Raw genomic sequence first — 26,462 nt, forward strand, 5'->3', positions numbered from 1 at the left:
TTCTTCAAAATCTAAAAGGTTCTTCTTGTATGACGTTATGTGCAAAATTAGCACACTAATATTTTCTTCGGACACTTGCACAGGCCAGTCAAGGAGCACTCGAGCAAAAATTAAAATACTGTAGATTATTGCCTGAAAAGGAATATTCTTCTAGAATAATTTTCTTGGCTATATTGTTACCAGCAATTTGAAAAAAGACAGCAGAAATGGTAGAAGGAAATGAATAAATAATAAGTTGTCCATGAATATTGTGCAAGACTCGTCACAAGAGTATAATAATGCACTCCTTCCATTTGAAAGAGCTTTGATATGCCAGGTAGCTATGCCACTGCATGTCAAACTGCAACATCAACTTGCAGATTGAGACATTGAATTCACCACCAAATAAACTCGAATTTATTCAGTATTTATTTAGACTAAAAATAAACTCCTTTTGTTAATTAGAACAAATAGAAAATCCCATACGCGATCCCCCACAAATAAACCAATCCCCCCATCGTTAAGGAAAAAAAGTACTAAAATCATCAAAAGAAAAGGCCTAAAACTAATTTTTTTATATAAAAAAAAGCAGGAGCAAAAATAAGCATGCCTAGTGAGCCATAGCGACCTGGGGTGATGCATAGTTGATGCTTCTCTGATGAGGCATGGCAAGCATAGCAGTGTGATCCAAGAAATCATTGAGGGCGACCACAGACTGTAATATCATCTTTAAATCATCTGCACAAGAGAATCCCAGGTTGCCTACACGTCTAACTGCATAGACATAAAAAGTAATGCATCCTTTTCTAAACTTAAACCTTGCCATTTCACATCCATTCAGGCCTCTTATAAGTTTCTTGTTCACTTCTCCAAGTGGTATCTCTGGTGGCCATATTCTGTCAACAGCCAGCTTCATGGACTCGGATTCAAAGACAAATAGTAGTACTTTGGATTTCTTGGTACCAAGACCAAGTGTTAAGGTATGCCAAGCTTGGTGTGCTAATATAGTGAAGTTTGTAGGCAGAAAAGCTGTTGTTGAAGGGAAAGCGGCCTTACTGGTGTTGCTGTTCTTGTTTGTTGCTGGATAGGAAAGGACTTTTAGCAGCTCAAGAGGCCTTGCTCGCCGGATTGTGAAGGATTTTACAATGAACTGGCCTCCAAAACGAAGACCCTTCACTTCTGAACTAGGCTTGAAAGAAAAATCTGATGATGGCTTGCTGGTTTGCTGGTTTGGGTGTTGGTGTTTTTGCTTCTTATTGTGTTTCTTCTTCTCCTTCTCTTCCATGAGGTTCGTGAATTTCTTGGTGGAGGCGGTTTCGCTTTTTTTTTTTTTGGTGTCTGTGATGGCCAACCAATCTATAGCTTTTCAAGATATGTAATGTAGTCTGAAATTTCTCTTGCCTGGATTTTCTTTTGTATTTGGAACGTTATTAAGAGTCAAAAGGAGGGTAACCACTTTCCACAAATTATATCATCTTTATATTATGCTATCATTGTCAGTGTTTGTTATGTATGCCATCCCTTCATTAAAAATTAGGTTTACTTTCCATGTATGTATTCACTCAAGTTTGATTATCCTGATATTGCGTGTTATTATATTTTAATTCCTGAGGGAGCCACTGGAAAAAAAGCTGTTGACTGCCCTCGTATTTTGATCACACAATTCTGATCATGATGCTGCCACTTCTTTCGCTCTACTTTTTGCTGTTTGCGCACCTTTTATCCACACGATGCTTCTCATGAAAGTGCTATGTGGTTGCCCATATAAATGTATGGAATGGATAAGTAATGTACGCGTAATTCCGAAAAGACTAATGCCAATTGCTTTTGTAATTAATAGATTATTCGTACGTGGTCCGCCGCGGGTTGAACTAGCTTTTTAAATATATAAAAATTTGTTAAAAGTATGAAGAATTTTGTTTTATTGTATTATTAAACGTAATTCAATGGGTGAATTTTAAAATCTTGCAACCTAATTTTTTTTTATCTGATTGAAGTTTCAAATTAAATTATATGAAAGTTAATTTAAATTAAATTGATTGATTTCAATAATCAAAATACAATCTTAATAAATAATAAAAATATAACTTGACTTTTAACAAAATTTCAAGATAATAAATTTTTTTTCCACAAAAACCACTCAAACAATGACTGATTAGATCAGATCTCAGTCCCAAAACAAATTATATTATGAACTCTATTGAGTTTAATAAACAAATTTTTAAGCTTAAATTTTTTTTAGGTGTTTTCAAAGTAAAAAACAAATCACGTAATCTTAACGCTTCTTATCATATGGAACAATTTGACACAAATTAACATAAAAAACGATCGTTTTTGTGGTAAGATTCCTCACAAACTGATACTTTCTCTTTCTAAAACGGAATCCATCAACCTCCTCTTTTTTCTCCAACTAAAAAAGAACTAAAAATAAGTAAAATGATGTTTGGTATCAAAATTAAATTCTGTAAAAGCTCATGGATCAATAACATAATAGATAAAAAAGATGGGGGACTCTACTGAATTTTTAACAGATATTCTCAATTTATTACTTATATTACCTACTTTTTTTCACTCCAGTCTTTTTTTTTTTAATTGAATTTTCCTCTACAAAAAAAAATTAATTAGGTACCAAATTAAAAAAAAATTAAAATTATACTATTTAATTCACAGTACAATATAAAAGGATAAACAGTATTTTTATAAATAATAAAAACACCATATATTTTAGCTTTAACGTGTAATATACATAGCAAAGTAAGTATATTGATAACACTTTTCTATCGTGATATGTTTATAGAGATTTTCACAGCTTTTTAGACTTAGAACATGTTTGGGAATGTGGTGCAAACCGCGTTCCTAAAAAATTTTAATTTTTTTTTGGATCGTTTTGATGTGTTGATGTTAAAAATGATTTTTTAAAAATAAAAAAATATCATTGACATGCATTTCAGCATAAAAAATTATTTAAAAAACAACCGCTACCATATTTTTAAACACTCTTTTAATACATCGATCACAAAAACCCTTTTGCCAGACCCAACATTTGTACTGATTCATGAGTGCAACATGTGCCGCTAGGAGAGATACATGGGGAAATTATTCCCAAACTGGGTTCATAAGCTCACTAACAGAGGGGCAGGACCACATTATTGGCAACTCCAAACTGGAAAAAGCCCTTAATCAAGAAGATAATATGTTTCCTAGAATCAGAATCACACCCATTAATTTGTTTAATCCTTCTATTGACTTTTTAACTATAATTTTATCTCCTTGGGCAAGATTTTAATAAACACGGGATGTTGAACTAACATTAGGCAATATGTGGCTATCTGAATACAATAAAAGACACGCTTACAGACACTGGTATTGCAGTCAATTACACTCAACAGAACCCCAGTCCGCAACTGGAACAGTGGTTGGATCAGCCATGGGCTGTAACTGGACCCATTAACAATTGTTTGGTGGAAGTTGTTCAGAGAAAAAGCTTAATAAATGAACTATTTTTTTTTGAAAAGGAGGTGGTTGCCTTTGATTCTGTATGTTCTGAGAGGGATAGAGAGATGACGCTCACCTCATTATTGACAGCCCATTAAATGTCTTCCCATTAAAGTTGTTTCCTTCCAAAGGCACCATTGCCTTTAATCATTTAATGGGAAAGAAATTCCAGTCCAGAGGTGCTGAGAGAGAAGACCAGCTAAGAGCAATAACTCTCGCAACGAGGGCCATCACCCCATGGGCCAAACCAAAAAAACCTGCCAGGGTTTCATCATTGATCAATTGCTTTCATTTCTCATCCCTTCAATGAAAGTCATAATTCTGTGGCAGTAACGACACTTTCCTTTCTGAGCAAATACTAAGACACTATTTTATTTTATTTTGTGATTTGTCGAGTATAATTATGACTACATGTGAGTCCTAGGTTCAATTGACAGGAGTTGTAGGGATCAACTAATTAGTACCATCTCCTATACATTGTTTGGGCCCCAAGTTTTAAGCTTTCGTTGCGTCAATTGCATGTACCATAATTGAGATATAAGTAGGTGGCGAGTGGGATCCTAAATCCCAAGAAAGTTAGCTCAGATTCATGAAAGTTCATCTCTAAGCATGAAATCACACCTACATCGGCTTAACTGATACAAAACCTATCAATAATTGAACAAATGGGTGTCGGTCGCGGATAGGTAGAGTTGAATGGTTTACAAGTCATTCTCAAAACAAGCAACGACTACGATTCCCGAAAAAAGAGAGAGTAGGCATACTCTTATTTTGAAGCTGATGTTCCTTCCTTCTGCAATCACCATCACCTCTGCATGAAAACACAAAGTAGAGATTAAAAATAAAAACATGTCACCACTGCACTCCTGTAAGGACAAGCTTTCTCTTTTATTTTAAGTATCGCAAAGACAAATTAACAAGATTGGTACAAGTTAGAAAACTCCGTTTATTCGGACAGAACCTAAGAGCATTATAAAAAAAATATAGTTCCAAGTTGGCTTATCTCATGATTGCTTGGATGGTTATAGCGACGAAGCAGTGCAATTAATAGTGTCTCGATGAGTTAATTTAACTTGAAGTGAATACACGTAAATTGATTATTTCCCTTTTCTTTTCGGATCAATCAATTTCGTGTTTTAAGCTGTGATAAGCATTGTAATTACGATTATTGATAATAATGCCAGTCCATCATCATCATGCATGCACCTAGAAGGTGAAAAATTAGGGGAAATAAAAAACAGCTCAGGCAGCTTCTTTAAAAAGATTTTAAGGTTGTCTTTCATTATAATTTTGGACGTGGTCGCAATCAAGGGAGAGCAATATCATAATCAAAAAAATTATTATATCGATACTGGTATCATTGTATCAAGTATCGACATCAATGAATCATATATGATATACAGAAAAAACATAATTAATTAGAACAAAAAACAGGATAGGTTGGGTGTTTCTCTCATGGAACGTTTGGTTTTCCATGATTGGTATAATGTTCCCTCCCCCGAAAACTTAATTTCTAAATTATGCTTTTCCGAATTTGTGTACCTTTTACTGTAAACATATTAAGTACCCATGGATCAGGTTAATGATGCCTCTGTTTTTTCTCCCTCTATTTCAACGGATGCAAAGTAGATAGTCCAACAGCTAGTGGACCAATTATTCGGAGATTTGATTGATCCTCGAGAGCTCATGATTTTTTTCCAGGTGAGCCCGCCTTGTAACGTTAAAAATTGGCAGAATAAATGTAAAAAGGTTTCTTGATATTTTTATCTTTCTTTTTCGTCGGTCAGTGTGTGTTTTTTTTTTTTTTTAATGTGAGTATTTAAGTTAACTTGTGTGTACCTCGAGTAATTTCATGAATTTTAAAATTAATGACCATATAAATTTTTAGTGGTTCTGAGATTTATAAAATTCAAACTAATAATTTCTAAAAAAAAAACCTACAACCTGAATAATAAACTATATTCCTTAAAAGGGGTTGCCGGTCAGTGTTTTATCAGCCGCTTGGGTGCAAGCTCAAATCAAGAAGTTGCGTTGCTCCTCTTCTGAAAATCAGAAGAGGAAATATTATATATTCCACACCTGAAAATCAGCTCCACAGGATAAGCAAACGACATGTCGGCGTCTCTAACGGGAGATGGCTTCTACGTGAGGGCCATGTTATACTAAAAGAGCCCAGGTCGGTCCAGAGCAGGCTCCAGCCTTTGTTGCACAACTGCATAAAAAAGGCTGGGCTATTGTGGCTGCCCTCCCAACTGGGCCTCTAGTTCTCCACGATCCTCATAGAATAAGAGTTCTTATGTTAAACAAATCAAAACTAGAGGAAGAAAGAATAACAAGGTGAATTCATGTTATTGAAGTATCATTTGACTATTTTCTTGTGACATGGAAGATGTGATAGTTGATATTACAATCAAATTGCAAGTATTAAAAAAAAACAGTAAATGTTTTAAGACCAAATGATTGATCCTAGCTACTTCAATCTACATTTTTAAATTGATTTTCTTTTAAAAGTAGATTCAAGTATGTTGATGTTTGTCTATATATATACAAACCAAATCATAATGAGCGGGATTAACAATGCCGCATGGGACCTGATATTGTTTGGATTGAAACAGGCACCGCCAGTTTGAATAGGCTTGCAATGCGCCCCCTGGCTGCACACATAGTCTTTGTTCGCTTGTAATGCTTTGTCACTGGCGTCCGCTTTGGGCTCACTCCATGTCTTGCTTGTTGTGGGTGCTGGGTTTGAGCCAGTCGATGGGCTTATTGTGGGTGATGGGCTCGAGTCAGTGGACGGGCTTGAACCAGTGGATGGGCTTTTTGTAGGCGATGAGCTTGAACCAGTGGCTGGGCGTTTTGTAGGCGATGTGCTTGGACCACTGAATGGGCTTTTTGTAGGCGATGGGCTTGAACCAGTGGGCTGTATAATGCAAGTAAATAAAAGACGAAAATGAATCAATAAAATGTAATGGCATAACTTGCAAATAGCGAGGATCTGCTTAAACTTAACGTGTGATTCCATAAATATAATCAAGTTTTTTTTTTTACAAGGAGTGAAGGAATTAAGAATACTGATAGCTGCAAAGAAGCGAAACAAAGAGAGAGTCGACCGATCAAAGGGAAAAGCAAGTGATGAATATTATTTAGACTTCTTCAAAAGAAAAAAAAATCCAGTTTTATCGAATATGACATGACATTTTTAGATTACCTATCATAATGTCAATACTATGTTTCATATATACACAATTTTTTGTTATGTTCATACACAAATGATCGATCTCCTACCCATGTTAATCTTGCAAGTGATCAAAGCAATGTCTCAATAAGAATTATAATAAATCTGGTGTTTTTTTTTATTATCCATAGATATAAATAGTTAAATTAAAGTCACTACCCAAAAGGTGCAAAGAAGATTTCTATAAAGAAGCAAAAAGGTGGCGTATATACTTCATACCTTTCCAATATTGCTCAAAATGCCAACATCATAAACCGGGCTAAAATCTGGCCTAAACAAGCCCCAATTCCTCTCCGCGGCTGTTCCAGGCTTAAGATTCTCATTAAACAATGCAAAAACATACGTCTCGAACTGCCGTTTGGGCATCAAAGGAGTCCCCTCCCCCGAAGTAACAACCTTAATCATGTTCTTATTATATAACACTGCGTTCTCCACCGTACACATGGGCTGGTTCGGGTCGCCGAGTGAGGGCCAACCGGACTCGGCCACAACAATGTCCAAGTCATCGTAACCCATTGCTTTTATTGCCGAATAAACTGCATCCATCATTGCAACGAACATGTTAGTGTAGGTAATGTTGGTGTTGTCGTCATGGATACCAGGGTTAGGCTTGAAAAGGATGTAGTCTTCCATGCTCGGAGAGTAGCTAAAATAAGGGTATGGGTTAACCAAAAGGGGTGACTTGGTTTGACGTAGAAATTCGAGCATGGGTGCAAATACGACTTTGCCATAGGCAGGCTTAATCCGGGCAGCACTTGGTTGCACAGAATTTTGCAAGATCCCAAGGGTGTAAGGAGTTGACACCTGCATAATTAAAATACAAAAAAAATTAATACTTAAATACGAATTTTAAGATCGAGATGTTTCTTGATATATTTAAGGATAAATGAGGATACACTCAACACGAAATTGAAAATAACTAAAATTCAATATGAATATATTTTAATGTATATATTTTTAGGAGCAATTTTGTGAAAATGAACATTTTGGCTTTCTTGGTGATAATTAAACCTTATTTGATTTGTATTGTAGTTGAAGGTATATATAGCCTTAAAATGATATGTTGAATTATCTGATATTATTTTCATGAATTCATGTGAATGAATATAAATCATGAACGAACATATTCCCAGGACAGAGAATTAATTACCAGCAAAATATATTTCAAGGAAAAATGGAAAAAATAACTGATTACCAATCGACTTTTTTGATGAATATATATCGTCCATGTATTGACAATGGGGAAAAAAGGAAAGACAGAAATATCTTACCTTAACATCGTTGATCCCAGCACGAACAAGAGCCTGGTGCAAGGACTTAATGCAGGGTACAAGATGAGAAATCCACTCCTTATTACCAGTAAACAAGATTTCATTGCCAACAGCGATGAGTTTAATCCTTGTTTGTGGATAAAATTGCTCGATATTGTTAGCAACCCATCGGCTGGCGGCATTTGCATCAACAAGAGCAGGAATATCACCATTACCAACGGTTACAGTCACGGTAATGTTTGTGTTGGCAAAACCGCGAAGAATGTCAGGATTGGTGTCAAAGATTTTGATGCTATCAATAATTGTTTGTGTTTTAAGGAAGTTGGCCACCTGAGATGGTGATGGCAGATCGTTGGCTAGGGTACCATAATTGACACCAATCGAAAAGGCTGTGGTGGAGAGGTGGAGGAGTGTGGAGAGGTGGAGGAGGGCGGTTGTGATGGACGTGGTGGTAGTGGCGGTCATGCTTTTAAGGCTTTCTTTCTTTCTTTGAACTCCTCCTCCCAAGAGACAGGGAAGAGAGATGTAGGAAGCTATGAATATGTTTATATAAATAAAGGGGTCAAAGGATGTGAAAAACTATGAACACACACACACACACACATATATTTGTTTCAATCAGAGTAGACGTAGAGCCAGTTAATTAGGATAATTAGTAAAATAAATAGGTAGGACCAGCTGGGATGTTTGACATTTTACGAAGATAGACAGAGATATTTGGCTATTTCCTTCTCAGAGGTAAATTTAGGCAAAATCAAATTGGTCCCTAAGTTGTAACATTTTTATTAAAATGTATTTAACAGCTCTTTGGAACCATTTCAAGCTCTTAAATATATGAAATAATGCTGGCCATGATCTATTAGATAGAATTTGAAAAGTTGGGATTTAATTAACGCACGTGGAATTAATATACTAATTTAAGGAAAGTACTCCAATACAGTAACAACGAGGTATCCACACAAAATCTCAAACGACCACGTACGAAGGAAAGACGGTTACATGCATTATTAATTATGAAGGAATCTAGCAGAGCTTGACAGCGAAAATCTATCTATTTGGATTTTACTTCCATGATTCATAATTATGGTCTAATTAACCTCTTAATTATGGCAATGATACCAAACTTTCTTAAGCAATTAAGTTTTGCACTGCTAACACTTACATCTGATTATTTACAATTTTCACCATCAACTTTTGCTTCATTGTACCGAATATATGTTTTATGTCGAAGAAAAAATTCTATTGATAAAACTATTAAATATTATAATGTAAAAACTTGATATAAAATATGAAACTCTTATCAATATATATATATATATATATATATATATATATATATATATATATATCATCGTTCCAAGCTCGAACGTTTTTTGTTTGCAGAATGAAAGTTGATAATATGAGTTCTTTCTAATCTTTTTCCAAATCTTTCTTCTCATAGTGGGAAAGTCTCTTAACGTTTTTGTGCAGTATTTCTAGGATCCATCTGCTATCAATACCGCGCCCAGGAAGAAGTTCTATATTTATGCGAAGAGACAGGAACAACCAATATTTTTTTTATGTGTTAATATTAAAAATATAATTTTTTAAAAAATTATTTTGATATATTTTTGAGTAAAAAATACTTTAAAAAATAATCACAACCACACTCCCAAACAAACAGTGAATTTAAAAGAATGTGTTTAAACATTCTTAAGAATCGCCATCTATGAGTGTTGTTTTTAGCAGATTAGTACTGCTGTTGTTTTCTTTAATTAAGTTGGCTATGCATGTGCCAACCGATAACCGGATAGATCTGTACTGGGACTGAAACGTCAACCGATATCCTGCCATGGTTAAACGGTATCAACTAAAAGTCTCCATTCTCCAATTTGCCATGGATGGAGCTTTGCTAATTTTCTTAATCATCCCTTGAATCGACTTCTTATAGGTACATGGTCCCACTGTCTGTTTCGGTCCCTTGCTCATTTTCCCTCTGGATTAGGGTCACCTGGTTAACCACGATTTATGTATTTGTCTGGACACGAGTTTTCTTGAAAGCAAGAAACTCTTTCAATCTTGTGGTGGGATTTTATCTACTAGGCGAGAATTTTTGCTACAAGGCTATGTAAATGAGGTCCAAGGATGGTTTCTAGCTAGCGAAGTTAAGGGAATATAACAAAGGTGGAAGGGCCCAAAACAGAATTGAGTGTCTTCTAAGCAGAGACCATGGAACTCGTTCATGTGAACCAAACCGCATACATTACAGAACATGACTGCAACAGCAGGTACAATTAATAGGATCCGGCGCAATCAATCACACTGTTTTGGTCCCACATGAACTAATTTTCCTAAGGCTCCTGGTCTGGACAGAGATTCGTGTTCACTAGAAGTAGAGAAGTCAAGAATCAAGATCCGTTTCACTAGGTCCACTAACGCCAGAGCCCATTGATGAAGCAGGCTCGTATTCGATTATCTCACAGTTCTTACACTCAAAAAATCAAAATGAAAAACCAACATATAAACTCATTTCCAACATTTCAAACTTTCTAAGCATCTGGCTTCTAATATAACCTTCTGCCGAGCTACAAAAGGTGAGAAAAGGAGAAGCAGGAGTTCAGCAGGGGCCAAATCAAATAAAGAACTCGACCTTTTATTCGACTAGTTCCAGAGGGTCTGCCTTTGCAGGATTGCTAACTGCTACCACACAATTGTATAATCAGTCAAAATCAGCTCCCTCTACCCTTCGCTAAAATCAACAGCTGACGCTTAGTGACATGTGTATCAACAATTGCAGGCAGCGAGTTCACCCGACACTTGAACTGCTGTACGACCACCTCACAACAGAGCCAAGACGGCACAAAAGCGTAAACAGAAAGGATGCTTTAATGAAGTTGCGAAAGCACAACAATGGATTCTCTTCCCAAAATAAAACCAACTGGCAGCTATGTAATACAGCCAAAAATACTTAACAGCTTACAGCTTGTACAGCTGATTCGAATCTAAATTAGTTGACCGAACAGAATAAACAAAGACCTGATGATCATTTCGAAAACAAAGTCCCAGGTCAACTGAAAGCCATCTGAATACGACTGGGTCATGTGCATGGAATTTATTAAATCTATCATTATTAAAAATTGCACATGGGAAACGCGTAAGAGAAACATTTGTTCCACCCCTTAAAAAATCCAAACGATTCTGATTTCACATGGCATTTACTGACGATTCATAAGTTGAGGATGCCATCTCCAAAAGTAACAAGGCAATACAAGAAGATAAAATAAAAAAGAGCGGTAGGCATAACTAAACATCTGAAGCAAAAATATATTAATTCGCAGCATAACTCGGATTTTTTCAGCACAAATACATATTCATAGGGGGAAAAGTAACAAAAATTCCTTGGCCATAAAAAAAAAAAGGCAAGGAATGTATTCAAGACAAAAAAAAAAACAAAAAGAAAACAGCAATCTATGTAAAGATGCACCTTGGTGAAGCAAGTACTTTCTATTTGGCTGCAGTTGCTGCCATGAGGAATCTAGCGCCCAAAAACAAGATACTGTCACTTGATGCAAATGAACGAAAAATCAAAATAGATGTTTGATCTCCCAACTTGAGATGAAACAGGAAAATGAAGATATCTTCGGCAAAATGGCGTGTAATTTTCATTTGTGTCCCCTTGTACGAAATGGCTCTTCATTTTGGTATACACTTATTTATACGATGGAACAAAGAAAAAGAAAGAAAGCCGCAATACAATTAATCTCTCAGAGAAGGAAAAGAATTTGCATTTCTCGGACAAAACTCTATACACTTCAAAGAGCCCTGAATAAGGAGTGTCTCCGCCTCTCAAACTTCACCCTCCAGTTATTATCACTTTTAATAGGCTTCACGAATCGTTCTCCTTCCATTTCAAATTGGAGTGAGGACGGCAGACTCTTTAAATGTCCACTGCACTGCTTATGGTCCGAAGAATCAACACTGCTAAAATTCTGTTCACCTGGATCAAACTGTCTCTGGTACGGTGAGTGCCATTTTGCTTGCAAATAAGCTAGAGACCTCCAGGGTGGAAGAGGCATCGAATTTTGCTTGAGAGAAGATCTAGCTGCATCGGCCATGACTTGAAGATACTGTTTTAACCTGGTCAAGGAGCCTACATAAATGACTGGAAGCGACTTCAATATTCTATCATATGAGTCGACAGCTCTGGCTATTTCAAAGTGGCTTCGGAAGTCAACATCAATGATAACACGCTCAGAGCTTCCAGCATTGATGCAGTTGACCACGTCAACATATTCATGATCCCCTGCCATATAGTATAAGAACCAATTCTCAGAAACAGAATGCAAACGCAGCTACATGAAACAAGATAAAATAGGCATGTTCCAAATAAGATCACAAGAAGGTCCTCCCTCCAAATGGACCATCACAAGATTCACAAAACAACAACTTGTCCATAAAATCCAGATTAAATCATTTAAGGGGCACATGTTGGATATTAGAACTTGAGGTCAGGATTATCTAGTGAAAACAATGTTCAACTATGAAGGGTCGTTCAAGCCCCAATGAACATGCAAGATCAGCAAATAAATGCGAAGAGTGAGTGCTTAGGCAAATCAAAGACTTCACAGAAATAAGATTTATAATAGCTAACAGTTTCAGAAAAAATAAGCCGCCAAATCTCTCATTTGCATTGCATCTTAAAGGTTTGAAATTAGTGGTGAATGATGGTGGCAATTCCCTCAATCAAATCTAGTCAAGTCACAATAACCCTCTGCACCTATAGCCCCTCAAAGAAATGTTAGAACTACAACTTAAGAACAAGATCGCATACCTCTTGGCACCTTGCCACTACCCTGCCACTTGGATGCACAAACAGCAGCATCATATCCTGAAAGTCTCAGCAGTTTCACAAGAGAAAAATTGATGCAGCTTGCGTTACAAGGACCTGACTTGACATGATGAAGGTCTGACTCCTTGATCAATTGCACAAGAGAATGAACTATGGACAACAAGTCACTCTCATATTGGGCTACAGTGCGCTTGTAAAACTGCAAGAGCAGAAAATAATCAGCGAAATTCTATATGATCAAATAGTAAAATCTTGAACAAGAACAGGAGTTAAAATGCATCAATATAGTCTGGTAGATAGACTTAATGTTGTAATTTAAATACAATTCCAAGATTCGCGAGGAAGTCGTCAACTGCACCTATTGAGACCATTCTGGGGGGGAAAAAAACAAGAGTTGCCATTTAAATAAAATTGCTGATTCCAGAGACAGCCATCACGGTATATACTAGAGGAGATTAACACAGGCAGACATGAGATTAGCTATTCGTCACGTGCACTTCAGTTTATGATCTCACAGGATGTAATTGAGATTTCTGTTTTTTTTTGGTACAAAAATTCCAATTTGATTAATTTTACAAGCAATCACAGAAATTATACCACAAAACTAGAATTTTGTGGTGATCCGAGAAGAGAGAGACAAGAGTTATGCTAAATAGAACGAATCTTTTGACACGGACACATAAAAATGGCACCATTACTATTCTCACGAATTCGTGAGCTGAATCATTTCTCGAGAGACAAGTATCTACAATTGTCAAATCTAAATTTTCTTCTCCCCACAAATTGCAAAATTCAACTCAATTTTAGTGAGAAATTATAACATAAAAATTAGTCCAATTCATTCCTCCATTTTTCGAAGGAAAACAGAACCAGTGAAATTTATCTCTTCCTCGTAATATAACCTAACAGAACGAAGAAAAAATAACATTTATTTAAAAAAAAAAAGTAGAAACGATTTCTCAGACTTCCACGAATTCAACACAGGCAAAAGAAGAAGATAAATAAACTTAAAACAATTCAATTCTTTATGAATTGAGCTCGATTTCATTATATATATATATATATATATATATATATATATATATATATATATATATATATATCATCTATAAAATGAATTCTAAACAATTATGAATGATTCTATGCAATTCTAGTGTAAGGAGGCAGTAAATTGGTGAAACGTGTGAATAAAAATTACCGAAATCTTGTCGCCAAGGTGGTGAAGATCAGAGAGACCAGAATCGCTATCGCTGCTACACCTGGAATCGGCACCGGAGCTACAGCCGTTCTCGAGAAAATCGCTAACCATGAGAGCCAAATCATGTTCACTCTCGTGGCTAAATCCTCCTCCTATTTTTCCCACAATCCCTCTCGCCCACCAATCTCCTGTTGCCGTCGCCGCACACATCATCAATCCAGAACAATACCGTTTTCTCCCCTTATATATGTATATTTTTTTCGCTATTTCAAAATCACCAAAACTAACCGAATTATGGAATCTATAAATAAAATTATAATTTTGTATGTTTACATAGAAACATAAACGCGATGATGCTTATATGACCACGCTTTGTGGTCATAAAAACGAGGCCTAACGATTCCGTTTTGAAGTTGTTTAAGATTTTGGTTGAGGTAAAGGCGCAAGGAGAGGAAGAGGATTGAGTTTTTTTTCTTTTCTCTTGCGGTGAAGCTAAAACCCAGAAGGAAGGAGAGAGGGGAGAAGAAGAGGAGCTTGAAAGGAGGGCAGGAGATGATAGGCAAAAATATCCTCAGACAATATACAGAGAGAGAGAGAGTAAGGGGGGTGGGGATGGAATTACGGGAATATCCTTAGATATTATTTTACTTTGTGGCCAAGTAACTCCTCGGATTTCCAGGGGGGATGAAGTGGATAAAGAGGATAGATAATTAATGATGAATCGATTCGGGATGTGGACGGATTTATGTACTTTATTCGCTGCTGCTCTTGGTTTTTAATGATAACGAAATTATGAATTGATTCTCTCGGGTCTTTTTTACCTGTTACATTTCTCCTTGGCAAGTGAATCTTTATCGTATATTTCTTTTACTCGGAGGTTTTTTTATTCTTTATCGTGAATATATTGCAATTCGGAAGGAGGGCAAGAGTTGACAGGCAAAAATATCCTCGGACATTATACACAGAGAGAGAGAGAGAGAGAGAGAGAGAGTCGGGGAGTGGGGATGGAATTACGGGAATGTCCATCTAGAGTGATACTTGCATCGTCGTGATAGAAAATGATGAGTTGTCTTATTATATAATTTTTATTATGAAAAAAAAAATCAGTAATATATTAATATCCGGACCATATTTTTAAACCAAAAAAACACGGCATGCATGTTGATAGATTTTTGTATTTCCCTTGTAGAAAACACGGGAGTCGTTGCAAGTTTTCGTTTTTTTTATATATTTTTTATTGAATATTTTGTATGTATTTAATGTTATAATGGATACGTGTTCTACAAAAATATATTTAAATAAACAAAAAAAATCGCAAAATTAAGTGTCTCGTTTAATTTCCTTTGGGAGTTCGTTGGCACATTTATTAAATAATTATATAAATACCAACAAAATATAAGAAAATCATGACTAGCTAGTGTCACTGTATATATATAGATAGGTATGTTGCGTCACCGATTAAGCTAAAAATACATAATTATGGTCCAAATTTCATGACCACATCATGTTTTAAAGAAACCTTTTAAACTTAGTAAAATAAAATTTATATTTCATATCCACACTCGTAAAATTGATCATTATTTTCGTGTATCTTTTACGTCATCATTTAATGAACACGTCGACAAATTTAATAACAGACCATATCCATCGAGATATTTTGTTGCGTTGTTCTCAATAAATGGTTTTATATCAACAAATTAATCAATAACTCGGTTGTTAAGAATTATAATCGAAACATTAAATTTGACAATAAAAAAATCTTAAACAAATAATATATTATCATCTCAATTACTAACAAATCTAGCAAGATGTGCTGATATTTTCCCTAGACTGGAGTGCGTGGAGGTGTCCCTTCGAACGGGGTTAGATAACATGGAAGGGAAAAAACCTAAACATAGTGGTTCTAGATAATATTAGTTTACAGCCCGTACTATGTTGTCATTCATATTATTTTACTTTTTAATATAAAAAAATATTTAAATATTAGGGAATTATTTTGTGTTTTATCGAACCTTGTTTAATGAATTAGTATTGAAACTTTCCTGATATAACTTCTTACATGGGTTTAATATTAAAGTATATGAAAGTTATCAATTTGTTTATTTAAAAATATTTTGCTTAATTGGTAAAAATACATGTAGATAAAATTAAGAAAAAAAAATGAAATAGATACGAAAAGATTTTTTGGTCCAACTTTTTATCTCATTTGAATTTAAAATAAAATTATGTAGAAGTTGTTTTTAACATGACTCAATTAACTTGATATGTTCAAACACAACCTTATACCGCAAAAAAATAATTATGAGCAAAATTTAAAAAATATTAAAATTAATATGAAAAAAAGTTATTTATCAAAATTACTATTTAGACCGGATTTAAAATTAAATTGTCAAAAAAAATTTTCCATGTAATACAATTAATTTGGAAAGTTCAAAAGCTATATAAATGATTATTAAAAAAATTATTTCGGGCTCGGGGGCCCGAAATTCAATAATAACTTCATTGTTTATATAAAAAATAACTGCATAATGATTTCTAAGATTTTTTTTATGTAAGAAGTGAACAAGAAATGGCAGGGAAAGTACGATGCTTTAACAAGGAAACATCATTTCGGGCTCGAGGGCCAAGTCACCATGCAACTTGGATTAAAAATTAAAAAGTACTCACGGTCATTGCCTGAATGGAAAATGACGTAACTTTTACGGATAACTTCTTCTTACGTCAGCCGCTCATCACCCAATAATTGACCGGTGACTTGGCTCCTTTTCCTCTTCCTTCCCTGAGGGATATTTGATCGAAGTTTCGCAAAATTTTAATTTTTTTTACTCCAAATTATGTCAATGTTAAGTAATTTTTTTTTAAAATAAAAAACTTCAAAAAACACCATTCATCACTATTTTAAACACTTTTTTAATTCATTTGAAGTCCATTTAATAACAGAGAAAAAACCACGACAGTGTACCGTGGAGGGTTTGGTTGACGATCGAACTGAAAACCAACGTTATTACAAGCTGTTTATACATGCTTAAAACTTTTAGGATGACGGTGATGTTTTTATACACATCCTCGGTTAATTGCCCGTTGTCAATGACGCTTTGCAGATGATAAATCACGTTCACTCTTCCCTTCTCCACCTAACCTCTGGTCTTCACACGAGTGCATATCCACCCAATAAATTAAACTGGTCGAAATCAATAGTAATATAAAAATGACAAGTCAATATTCATCAATATACTAAAATTACATTACATTCACCATATCCTTCGCATGCACAGCTTGTCATCGACTATATGGTAAGAAAGCGCAACCGTTACTTTTCTTTAATTATTTTAAAGTATTTTAACCGAGGAGTTAACAAGGCACAACTAATTCCTAATTAGAAAAACATCTTAATAGTTAAATTTAATATTATCCATTAATTTATTGAGATCTCAAAAGTAAAGGAAGAAAGAAACAAGGTAAAAGTTGATTATTGAAAATCTTTTATTTTGAGGAAAGGATATTGGGAGCCGGTTTATTAACAAAAAAAATATATACAATTTTCCTTTTCATTTTCAGTTTTCTTCTCATTTTCTAGTTTTCTTTGTGAAAAATGTGTTTATTTTTTTAAGATAAAAAAGAATCCTTTTCTATTAAAAATATATATCAAGATTATAGCTATTTTTCTTAATAATGACACCATATTTTTTAATAATCATCTTAATAATTGTATTTGTGATAATCTAACTATAAAATATTTATTTCATTAAAATTAAAATTAAAAATTATCATGAAAACATTATACTTATTAGCTCCAAAAAAAAAGGAGTAAATATCTAGTCCTATAGTTTTAATACAAAAATAAATTTATGACACTTACCAAATATAAAGATATTAATATAGTATTTGTTGAAAATTTTAATTTCTTTTTAATTTGAAAAACAATGAAGAAACTCATAAAGAAAAATTGTGAAGAACCTAAAAATGTATTTTCTAAACTTAGTATAAATTTAAAAAATCGGTTTTTTATTTATCAAAATGGAAAAATATTACATTTGAATAGAAAGTTTTAAGTTTTTCTTTTTTAATTCTATTTTTTTCAAAAATAAATTATTATTTTATTTATATACAGTTCCTGAAAATTACCAATGATGCATGTTCCTTTTTCCCAATTTTTTCAAGCGGAGCTGCTTAAGAAAAGCACAGTAAAAGAAAAAAGAAACAAGAGAAGGTTCCCCTGCCCTGCACACGCGGGGCTCTAGTGGGTCCGCAGGTTAGTGGCAGTATCCGCCCTCTTTAAAGAATGAGGACACTTGCCACGTCTGCAAATTGCAATTAATCATTGGCCAATAATGGACCAACCCAGCTCAAGCTTTAAAAAGCTGGTCGGCCAATTAAGACCCGGCAAGAATCCTATGAGGCCTGTTCTTAGAAGGTTGAACTCTTCTGGACCTCTCTCGTTTTCGTTCACGTGGGAAGAGGACCACGTGTACTGCATGCTTTCATTCACGGGGGGGCAGCATAAGAGGTAATAAGTTGTTACTAAGTGTATATTTGATACAGTTGCACACTTGTACTGCATGCTTTTAAAAAATATTTTTTAAGATTTTTTTTATTTTTAATATAAATATATTAAAACTACAAAAAACATAAAAAAATATAAATTTAATATTTTTTCAGACAAATAACAAAAACAAAAACTATTGTACTACTAAACAATCTCTTCCCTTACTTTATTTTACAATAACTACTTTTTAAATGTATATAATGTCACAAGTCATATTAATTTATTGAAATATATGATTAGAATGGTTAAATAAGTAGCCACCAACCATAAAGTATTGATTATGTAAATCAAAAGTTAATCACATGTGGTTGAAGCATAGGTTACTTATCTAAATTATCGATTATATATATAAAGGTGAAATATTTTTATATATATAAGAAGAGTTGTAAATACAACAAAATAAGATAAATGAAGACATGTTCAGTTTCAAATAAATATATAAAAAAATATACTAGCACCAACTGAAATTAATTAAAAAAATTGACCATATTAACCTAAGTTCACTAAAATTAAAAATGGATATGTTAATTTAAATTCATTAAAATTATTTTTTTCTGTAATACTAACTAGAGATGTGTTTGTTTCATTAAAATTAATTTTTTTTTATGAAACTAACTATTAGTTTCTTATTAATTTTTTTTTGAAAAAACTATTCATTTCTTTAGATGGACAAAGTAAAAGTGAAATTAAATAGATCTATTTATTTAAGAAAAAGAAATTTTATTTCATATAATATCAGATATCTATTTTTTTCAGCATTAATAACATCAAATGATAAAAGAATGTGATAACAAAAGGATGCAATAATGATAAAAATGTAACATATAAGAACGCATTAATAAAAAAAAAAGGGTGGATATTGAAGTCAAAATCACTTGAGATAGATAAACATCATAAAGAACTAAATTTTGTGACTTCACAACAATCTTATGTCATGATAAGAAATTAACCAATCAACACTTTCTGATAATCTTAATGATCCTTGACTATCAAAAGACCTCGAGGCCAAAACAAACCACACTTGCACAAAAAATGTGATACATTATGTGACTAGCACCCTCGCTTATTAAATTGCCGCAAAAACTTAACTGCTCATTCTGACTTCTAAGTGTCTACTGGTTCACGCCCGGCGATGGCCTCTGGACCCATTTTTAAGGTCAAACGCTAAAAATGTTCCATGTTCAGGAAAATGATACCATTATTTTATAATAAAGTCGAGGATAATTTTCAAACTCCAATTCATAACATGCTTAGCCTAGGATTGTGGTTAGAAATATTAGCGAGTCAATCAGTTTCATACCCGTTCATCGCTAGAACCATCCATTTCTCCCAATTTTGGAAGCATTCCCTGCAATGGGGTTTCAATTGTGCAATAAAGAATTTTCTTCCTGCCTCTTTAGGAATCTAATAATTGCTAAACGGGTCGACTTTTAAGGAGAATCTAATCATGACTTCATTAAAAACTAGGAAAAAAAGAGAGAAGGAATCTAATAATTGCCAAAACAATGGCGAAAAGGATAATAAATCACAACTCAGACCAGCATTATATGTTGAACTAATTTCTGATGGTGCACGAGAAACAATATTTTATTCATCATCTAATAACAAATTAATTAACTGGATGGATTTGATGCAAAGCGAAAGCAGGCCAATCTCCAATAGCCATAGTCAACTTCCAATACTAGCACCTCGTGGTTCGAAATATTAGATCCATTCATCATTTACTTAAACAAGCATTTCTGGATCCTAATTTACGTCACTTAGATTGTCTCCCTTAAAATTAGCCTCAAGGCTGGCCTTCCCGTGCATTAAACTCTTCAAACAGCAGTACTAGAAACTTTAGTGCGGAACCATGTTATATATTTCCCACCACCCGACAAGAAAACCTAAAGTCTTAAAACTTTTAGACTCCCTCTATTTTAAGGCTAATTTACCAAAGAAAATCATGATGGCTGCTGTCTTCCCACCCGCATTCCTGGTCCAAGGTTCTGTTTCCACACAAGTTGTAAAACTTTTCAAAAGATGAGCCATTTTATGGATGTCAGGCATCCAAGAGGACCAGACCTTGTCCATCATTTTATGGATGTCAGTCACAGCATATGCAAACAAGCACTGCTTTAATGGCCCCACAGGCCAGAACTTAACTGGGACGCTCAGCGTGTTCTGCTTCTTACTAGTTGGACCTCAAGGAATATACCTACATGCATCTATCCGTTTAAATTTCAATATGAAAGGATTCTCTTTTGCGATTTTAGGTGCATTTTGTGGATTATTGACAGGTACTATTGTTAAAAATAAAGGGGAGATGCCTCAGAGCTGTTCCTTATTTTTATCATTCAAACTAATTCATGTGGTGAAAAAATTATAGCTGTCAACACTATTTACTTTTATAAATTAATATAAATTATAGTAATGATTATTTTTTAAAATTTTAAATTTGATTATCAAGTTTTTTTTTCTTCACAATTAAGCTATTTTAAACTCAAATTAGCACTCAATTACATGTTTTTTTGAGAGAGTTAAATTGAAAAATAAAGGATTAAAATGAAAAATACAGGTAAAATAAATGATGGTTTTCAAATTTATTTTAAAGTACATTCTAATATCTTATCTTTTTAATATTAGGTGATCGGTCCCTTTAATTTTAGAAATATTAATTTTAGTATCAAATTTTATTTTCATTATTTTCAAGTTCTTTTTTGGTGAGAAAAAAAAGGGCTCACCAAGTTTCAACTCAGAGTAAGAAATATGTCATTGCGACAATTACAGTCATCAAAACAATTAATTTTTGTGTCAAATAGTTTCATATGATAAGAGTTCAAATTAGGCTTTTTTTTTATCTTAAAATGACTAAAAAACATATATAAGATCAAGAAGATTTATTATTTAATAAATTTTATGTGTCAATTTCTATTACAAATTGATTTTTTACCAAATTCATTAAACACAACTAGATAAATGATTTATATTATGATATTAAATATTTTAATATATATTTGTCTCTTAACTTTTTCAATTTTATTTTTATTTATCATTAATGACTTTTAAAAAAAAATTACATGATAGTCCTTGATTTATTTAATTGAATGCATGTATAATTTTTTCAATTTATATTTAGAAATTTTTTTTATATTAAAAAACATGTTGAAAATTTCTAAAGGTTTAATTTTTTTTATATCATGTATTGATATTTTAAACTTGATCATTTATTCTTTAGATTTTTTTTTCTTGATTTTTTTATAAAAAATTATTATTTTTAATTTTATCATTCAATCCAAGTTTATAATGCATTGTTTATTTTATTCTAGTCTTAATTCTTTTGAATTTTTTTTCTTTTGTTAATATTTTTATTCTTTTCAATTTAACTCTAATTGAAAATTTATTTTTTATTTTAATTTTAATCCTCATTCTTTTAATTTCTATTTTTTATTTTTTTTTATAATTTTATCTTTCAATTTAATCCTCCAGCCTTTTATTTTTTAGATCATGATTTTTTTATGTATAATGCTTCTGATCTGATAACCTGAATCACAGATTTAAAAAGTTAACGAGAGTTGATATTATTTTGTTTTTTTTTTTTTTGCAGCTTTGCCAAGAACAGTATTTTTTAAAAAAAATATTTTTTTATTGTTACCTTATTTTTTTATTATATTATCAAAATTTAACGTAGTTATTAAATTTCACTCTTAAAAAAATATAATAGTCACTTGAACTTTTTTTTTAGGTAAAAGAAATTTGGTGCGGCGGGCAGCGTCACAGCAGCCACCAATCTAGTTAAAGTCTATTTTAGAACATATAATTTACCTAGGAAGCGTATAGTCATCAAACAAAAGTCTAGAGCAGGAAACGTTGAGGCGTATCGAGGAACAAAATACAGCCCAACAGAAAGCAAATAGGTAGATGTGTATAGGACTTAACAAATGGTAGTGAGCACAGAATTTTGTAGCATATGTAGATAAACAATGTCTAGTGAAATGCCAATAAGGAATTCCAAGAAAATGAGCTTTTTTCTAAACAAATAGTGCATTTCCATGAGTACCTAACATCTGCTTTTCCAAACTTCTTGAGCCCACAAAAAATAATAAATATTTACTCTGAAATTAAGTTTTGAAATCAATTTGAATAATGGCACCTCTTTCCAGGAAAAATGCATGACCAAAATAAATCCAAATTAGCATTCAGGCAACTTTCATCAGAAAATCTATAAGTCCAAGATTAAGACCGCAATCAGTCACCAAACCATTGCTTGCGTGACCCGTGGTTGTTTCAGAACATGGGACAAAATCAAAACAATTTACAACATCAAATGAAAATTCTATCCTAATGCCCACACAGTCAGACTATAGATTCAGTTTTAAAATATGCTGACTAGATAGAAACCTAAACATTATGACCAGATTGAGCATGACAAGGTTGAGTTTGGAAGCACGCAATCCTGATTCAAACTTCCTAATATGCATCTGAGTCATCTCTTTCAAGCTACCTTCTACCACATTTTCACTGCCATGTCAGACCTTTAACAAATGTTTTCATCTAAATATCAAGATATTCACATCCCAGAAAATCAATTTTAACATGTTACCTCCTAGAATTGCCTTACACAAAGTTATACATGTGAAATAAGACCCGGAAATCACTCCACCCACAATTTGACAAATACATTTTGGATAGCTGTGAACATGGAGGGAGACATTTGGATTCTACATATCGAGGAACCTTCACATGTTATTGTGCTTAATAAGAAAAAAATAAAATTAGCTTATACATATAGTGCTGAAAAAGGCTCTGCGCAAAATCTACTGTCATTTCATCACTACGATGAGCATGGGACATGATTTTTGTGAGAAAGGTCAAAGAAACTGAAATACCTTCTATGGTCACCTGCAGAATGTACTCTTTTCAGGTTGAGATAGGAAGGGAATTCGAGAAGATGACGACTTCTTATCGAGGCTTCAAATTTCGCTGCATAACAAGAAAATTAGTTAAACAAAGGAAACCTGGCCCGGTGGCGTAGCACTTTTGAAATAATAGTCCACCAATTCTTTTTTCACTGTTACACAATTTTCATTTTCAATGGTTAGGAGGTAAAGAAGCACCGAGCATTGCACAAAAAGTTTGACCATCATTTACCACTGCACCAATACATTTCTCGATTTCATAATAATGAAATAAAATGAACACACAAGTCCGCCAATGCACAGACATATAAATCTGATATTAAGAGATGGCATACTTTTGGCCTGTCAGCAGGTATTTGTGGATGTTTATCCAGCGTTCTATCTGTATCTGGTGTTTGCTGTTCATTATCATGCTTATAAAATGCCTGCAGAGCTCTCCCAGCAAATGCACGGATTACATTGACTTCCATTGCAGACATATTTTTCCACTGCAATATCAAATTCAAGACATCACTTCACAGAGCAGCAGAATGCAAGATCTAACAAAGGTACAGTATAATCACAACATGATTAAGAATGAATCAAAATCCAAGAATTAACAGAGAGCTTTCTAACAATCCTACTAATAGGCAAACGCAAAAGCTGACACCATTTGACAAATCCAACAAGCAGATGAGAATGTCTCTGTTAACAGCATCACCCACTGCCTATATTCTTGATGGAAGTTCCTAAGAACAATTCATCCTTCCTTTCCAGAAAGGATATAAGATATTGTTGTATGTTAAGTTAAAAGTCTCAACATCTACTCAACTCTCAACCATGAAGTTGATTGCCGGTTGGAAGGGGTCAGCAAGGAGGCTGCTCAAGCATGCAAGACAACGGCATCAATTTTCAGTGTGACAAACTTCTTTTATATCTATATCTTTTCTTAAGTGGAAAAGGTGAGGTACTTTTTATCTCTTTTCCTTCCATTGGTTAAGTAATTTTTTCAGAACACTGGTATTTGAAATAAGAAGGGTGCTTTTCATCCCTGATTTCACAATCTATATTTCTCCCATGGATGCACTTAGGCACACTGCCAAATAAAAATAGCACACTTTATCGGAACGTGCATATTAACAATTTACTCTTCACTTTTGCCCAACATAAGCCAGATCATCCTCTCAACCAAGATCAGATTTTACAAGAATATAAAACTTTCAAATGGTAAAGAGAGACAGCAAGCATACCGTCACCGTAGATGCAGTAAACTTTTCTAGATTAGTCTCCACTTTATGAAATCTTACATCTCTGATATCCTCGATAAGTGACCTCACCTATTAACGGGTAAATATGACATTTATGCCAAAAACACAAAAACATAACTGAAAGAGATGAAGGAATCGTCAAAGCTCACCATATACATGTCAGGAATGTCCTCACGTGCACTGCATTCACAAAATTAGAGTTGACATTCAATATTGTCATCAATGAAGTGCGAGGTAAAATAGGAATGTTTCAGTACTTACAGGTCGAAAAGAAGTCTTGAGATTTCCACGTAATGAAAGGGTAAAGGCTGGAATGCGTGAGAGTCCCGTTCTGCTTCCAAAACCTGAGTCAAATTTTCTAGTCCACAAAGCCAAAAGAGCAATGAGAAAGACTGCAATCTACAACTTAGTTTCTGATAGAAATACAGCAAGAACAGTTAAATTCCTAGCCTGGGATAACACTGGAATAAATAGCTGCATATGATTGAAAGAAGAGCAGGAAACTAATATCACCAAGGTCCAGAACGCACCAATTGACATCCACTGAGGAAGCCTGATTGTGCATTTCCCTCTCTTCTTCAAAGCCAGAGCTAACCAAAGCGGCACTTGAGCTGCCAATTGTGGATAAAATGGTCCATAATCCCCCTGACATTACACCAAATCAATAAATTACAAAAAGAAAAAATAAATCAAACAAAATTGAAAAAAAAAACGCAAAGTATTTTTGTGCGTGTAAGAGAGGGAGAGAGGGAGGCATTACACAAATAAAATTGAGAGAATCCATCCTCAAATTTGGAACAATCTCCACCATTTCATCTTCTGCCATAAATTCAATCTGTACAGCAAAACAGCAGGCAAGCATAAACAACCAACCACAGATTTATCGTGTATAGAGAGAAGGAAAGGCACCTCTTCAGAAGAAAATAGAGACATGGTAGAGTCAGATTGACCAGCCATTTCTGCGACCGTGGGCGGATCTAGGGTTTAGCTAGATGGTTATTTGGAGCAATCGCAGATTAGGAGAGGCAAGAGGTGGTGATGTGGAAGGAAAGAGAGATGGGAATTGTCAACTGCGAGGTGTGAAGTGTGAGCTTTACTTCTTTTTTGGCTGGGCGCGCTAAAACTGGGTTTAATTTTTAAAATTGGCGGGAGTTGAGGAAGTTTGGGCTTCGGATTGGTGGCCCAGACGGTATTGTTTTTTAACACCTAAAGTTAGATGATCAGATGAATAAGAGCCTGTTTGGTATCGTTGCTCTTTCTTTCGGGGGAAAAAAATTGAAAACAGCTTTTAAAAACTTAAAAGTAACAGTCGAAGAACTAACGATTTTTTTAAGGCATAAACAAAGATAAAATTTACTGTGGTTAATGAAAATTTCGAAAACAACTTCTTATAGGAAAAAAAAAAGCATATCAAAACAGTGGTAAAAAAGGCACATATGCCCAATGATAAATTATAACATTACAGGATTAACGCCCGCTTTCAATTGGTAATGATTTTGTGGAAGATTTTTTTTATTTTTTTTTTGCACCTGCTTCAGCGGATGCGAAGCAGGGGATAGTCACCGTGGATAGATTTTATGATATTCGTTCAATATTTATTATTTATTTAATAAAAAATTTTAATATTTATAAATTATTAATTGAATTTTGAATATCTATTATTTACCATTATTTATTATTTAATAAAAAATAATTATAGTTAATATATATTTCAAGTGTGTGTGTGTATTAAATGATAAATATTATACATGTATATATTTTATAT

The 26,462-nt window shown here is 33.7% G+C and overlaps 4 protein-coding genes across 4 annotated transcripts; all 4 read right to left on the minus strand.

The window, feature by feature from the left end:
• Nucleotides 1-373: 373 nt before the first annotated feature.
• Nucleotides 374-1,431, minus strand: LOC133696174 (uncharacterized). Its single transcript, XM_062118277.1, has one exon. The coding sequence runs from the start codon at nt 1,262-1,264 to the stop codon at nt 590-592; it is 675 nt and encodes a 224-aa protein (XP_061974261.1). The 5' UTR covers nt 1,265-1,431; the 3' UTR covers nt 374-589.
• Nucleotides 1,432-4,188: 2,757 nt separating this feature from the next.
• Nucleotides 4,189-8,476, minus strand: LOC133696539 (glucan endo-1,3-beta-glucosidase-like). The gene is made up of 4 exons (XM_062118752.1): nt 7,981-8,476; nt 6,929-7,513; nt 6,066-6,394; nt 4,189-4,285 (listed from the first exon to the last, which is right to left on the minus strand). Exons 1-4 carry the CDS (start codon nt 8,443-8,445, stop codon nt 4,189-4,191), a joined length of 1,476 nt encoding a protein of 491 aa, XP_061974736.1. The 5' UTR covers nt 8,446-8,476.
• A 2,783-nt stretch (nt 8,477-11,259) lies between these two features.
• Nucleotides 11,260-14,578, minus strand: LOC133696008 (uncharacterized). Its single transcript, XM_062118006.1, has 3 exons — nt 14,007-14,578; nt 12,791-13,007; nt 11,260-12,262 (listed from the first exon to the last, which is right to left on the minus strand). Exons 1-3 carry the CDS (start codon nt 14,217-14,219, stop codon nt 11,772-11,774), a joined length of 921 nt encoding a protein of 306 aa, XP_061973990.1. The 5' UTR covers nt 14,220-14,578; the 3' UTR covers nt 11,260-11,771.
• Nucleotides 14,579-23,106: 8,528 nt separating this feature from the next.
• On the minus strand, nt 23,107-25,780 carry LOC133697927 (DNA replication complex GINS protein PSF2-like). The gene is made up of 8 exons (XM_062120760.1): nt 25,607-25,780; nt 25,458-25,532; nt 25,228-25,342; nt 24,959-25,055; nt 24,847-24,877; nt 24,680-24,766; nt 23,786-23,938; nt 23,107-23,514 (listed from the first exon to the last, which is right to left on the minus strand). Exons 1-8 carry the CDS (start codon nt 25,652-25,654, stop codon nt 23,494-23,496), a joined length of 627 nt encoding a protein of 208 aa, XP_061976744.1. The 5' UTR covers nt 25,655-25,780; the 3' UTR covers nt 23,107-23,493.
• Nucleotides 25,781-26,462: the final 682 nt, after the last annotated feature.

Source organism: Populus nigra, chromosome 6 (assembly GCF_951802175.1).
Source record: "Populus nigra chromosome 6, ddPopNigr1.1, whole genome shotgun sequence".
Lineage (NCBI taxonomy): Eukaryota > Viridiplantae > Streptophyta > Magnoliopsida > Malpighiales > Salicaceae > Populus > Populus nigra.

Coding starts and splice junctions, on each gene's coding strand:
- LOC133696174 (XM_062118277.1), bottom strand. CDS start 1,264: ATGGAAGAGAAGGAGAAGAAGAAACACAATAAGAAGCAAAAACACCAA.
- LOC133696539 (XM_062118752.1), bottom strand. CDS start 8,445: ATGACCGCCACTACCACCACGTCCATCACAACCGCCCTCCTCCACCTC. Junction 7,514..7,980: donor CTGGGATCAACGATGTTAAG/GTAAGATATTTC, acceptor TTAATTATGCAG/GTGTCAACTCCTTACACCCT. Junction 4,286..6,065: donor TTCAATCCAAACAATATCAG/GTCCCATGCGGC, acceptor GTTTTCATGCAG/AGGTGATGGTGATTGCAGAA.
- LOC133696008 (XM_062118006.1), bottom strand. CDS start 14,219: ATGATGTGTGCGGCGACGGCAACAGGAGATTGGTGGGCGAGAGGGATT. Junction 13,008..14,006: donor ACCTTGGCGACAAGATTTCG/GTAATTTTTATT, acceptor CTGCTCTTGCAG/TTTTACAAGCGCACTGTAGC. Junction 12,263..12,790: donor TAGTGGCAAGGTGCCAAGAG/GTATGCGATCTT, acceptor ACTATATGGCAG/GGGATCATGAATATGTTGAC.
- LOC133697927 (XM_062120760.1), bottom strand. CDS start 25,654: ATGGCTGGTCAATCTGACTCTACCATGTCTCTATTTTCTTCTGAAGAG. Junction 24,878..24,958: donor TCAAGACTTCTTTTCGACCT/GTAAGTACTGAA, acceptor TTGTGAATGCAG/TGCACGTGAGGACATTCCTG. Junction 24,767..24,846: donor ACATTCCTGACATGTATATG/GTGAGCTTTGAC, acceptor ACCCGTTAATAG/GTGAGGTCACTTATCGAGGA.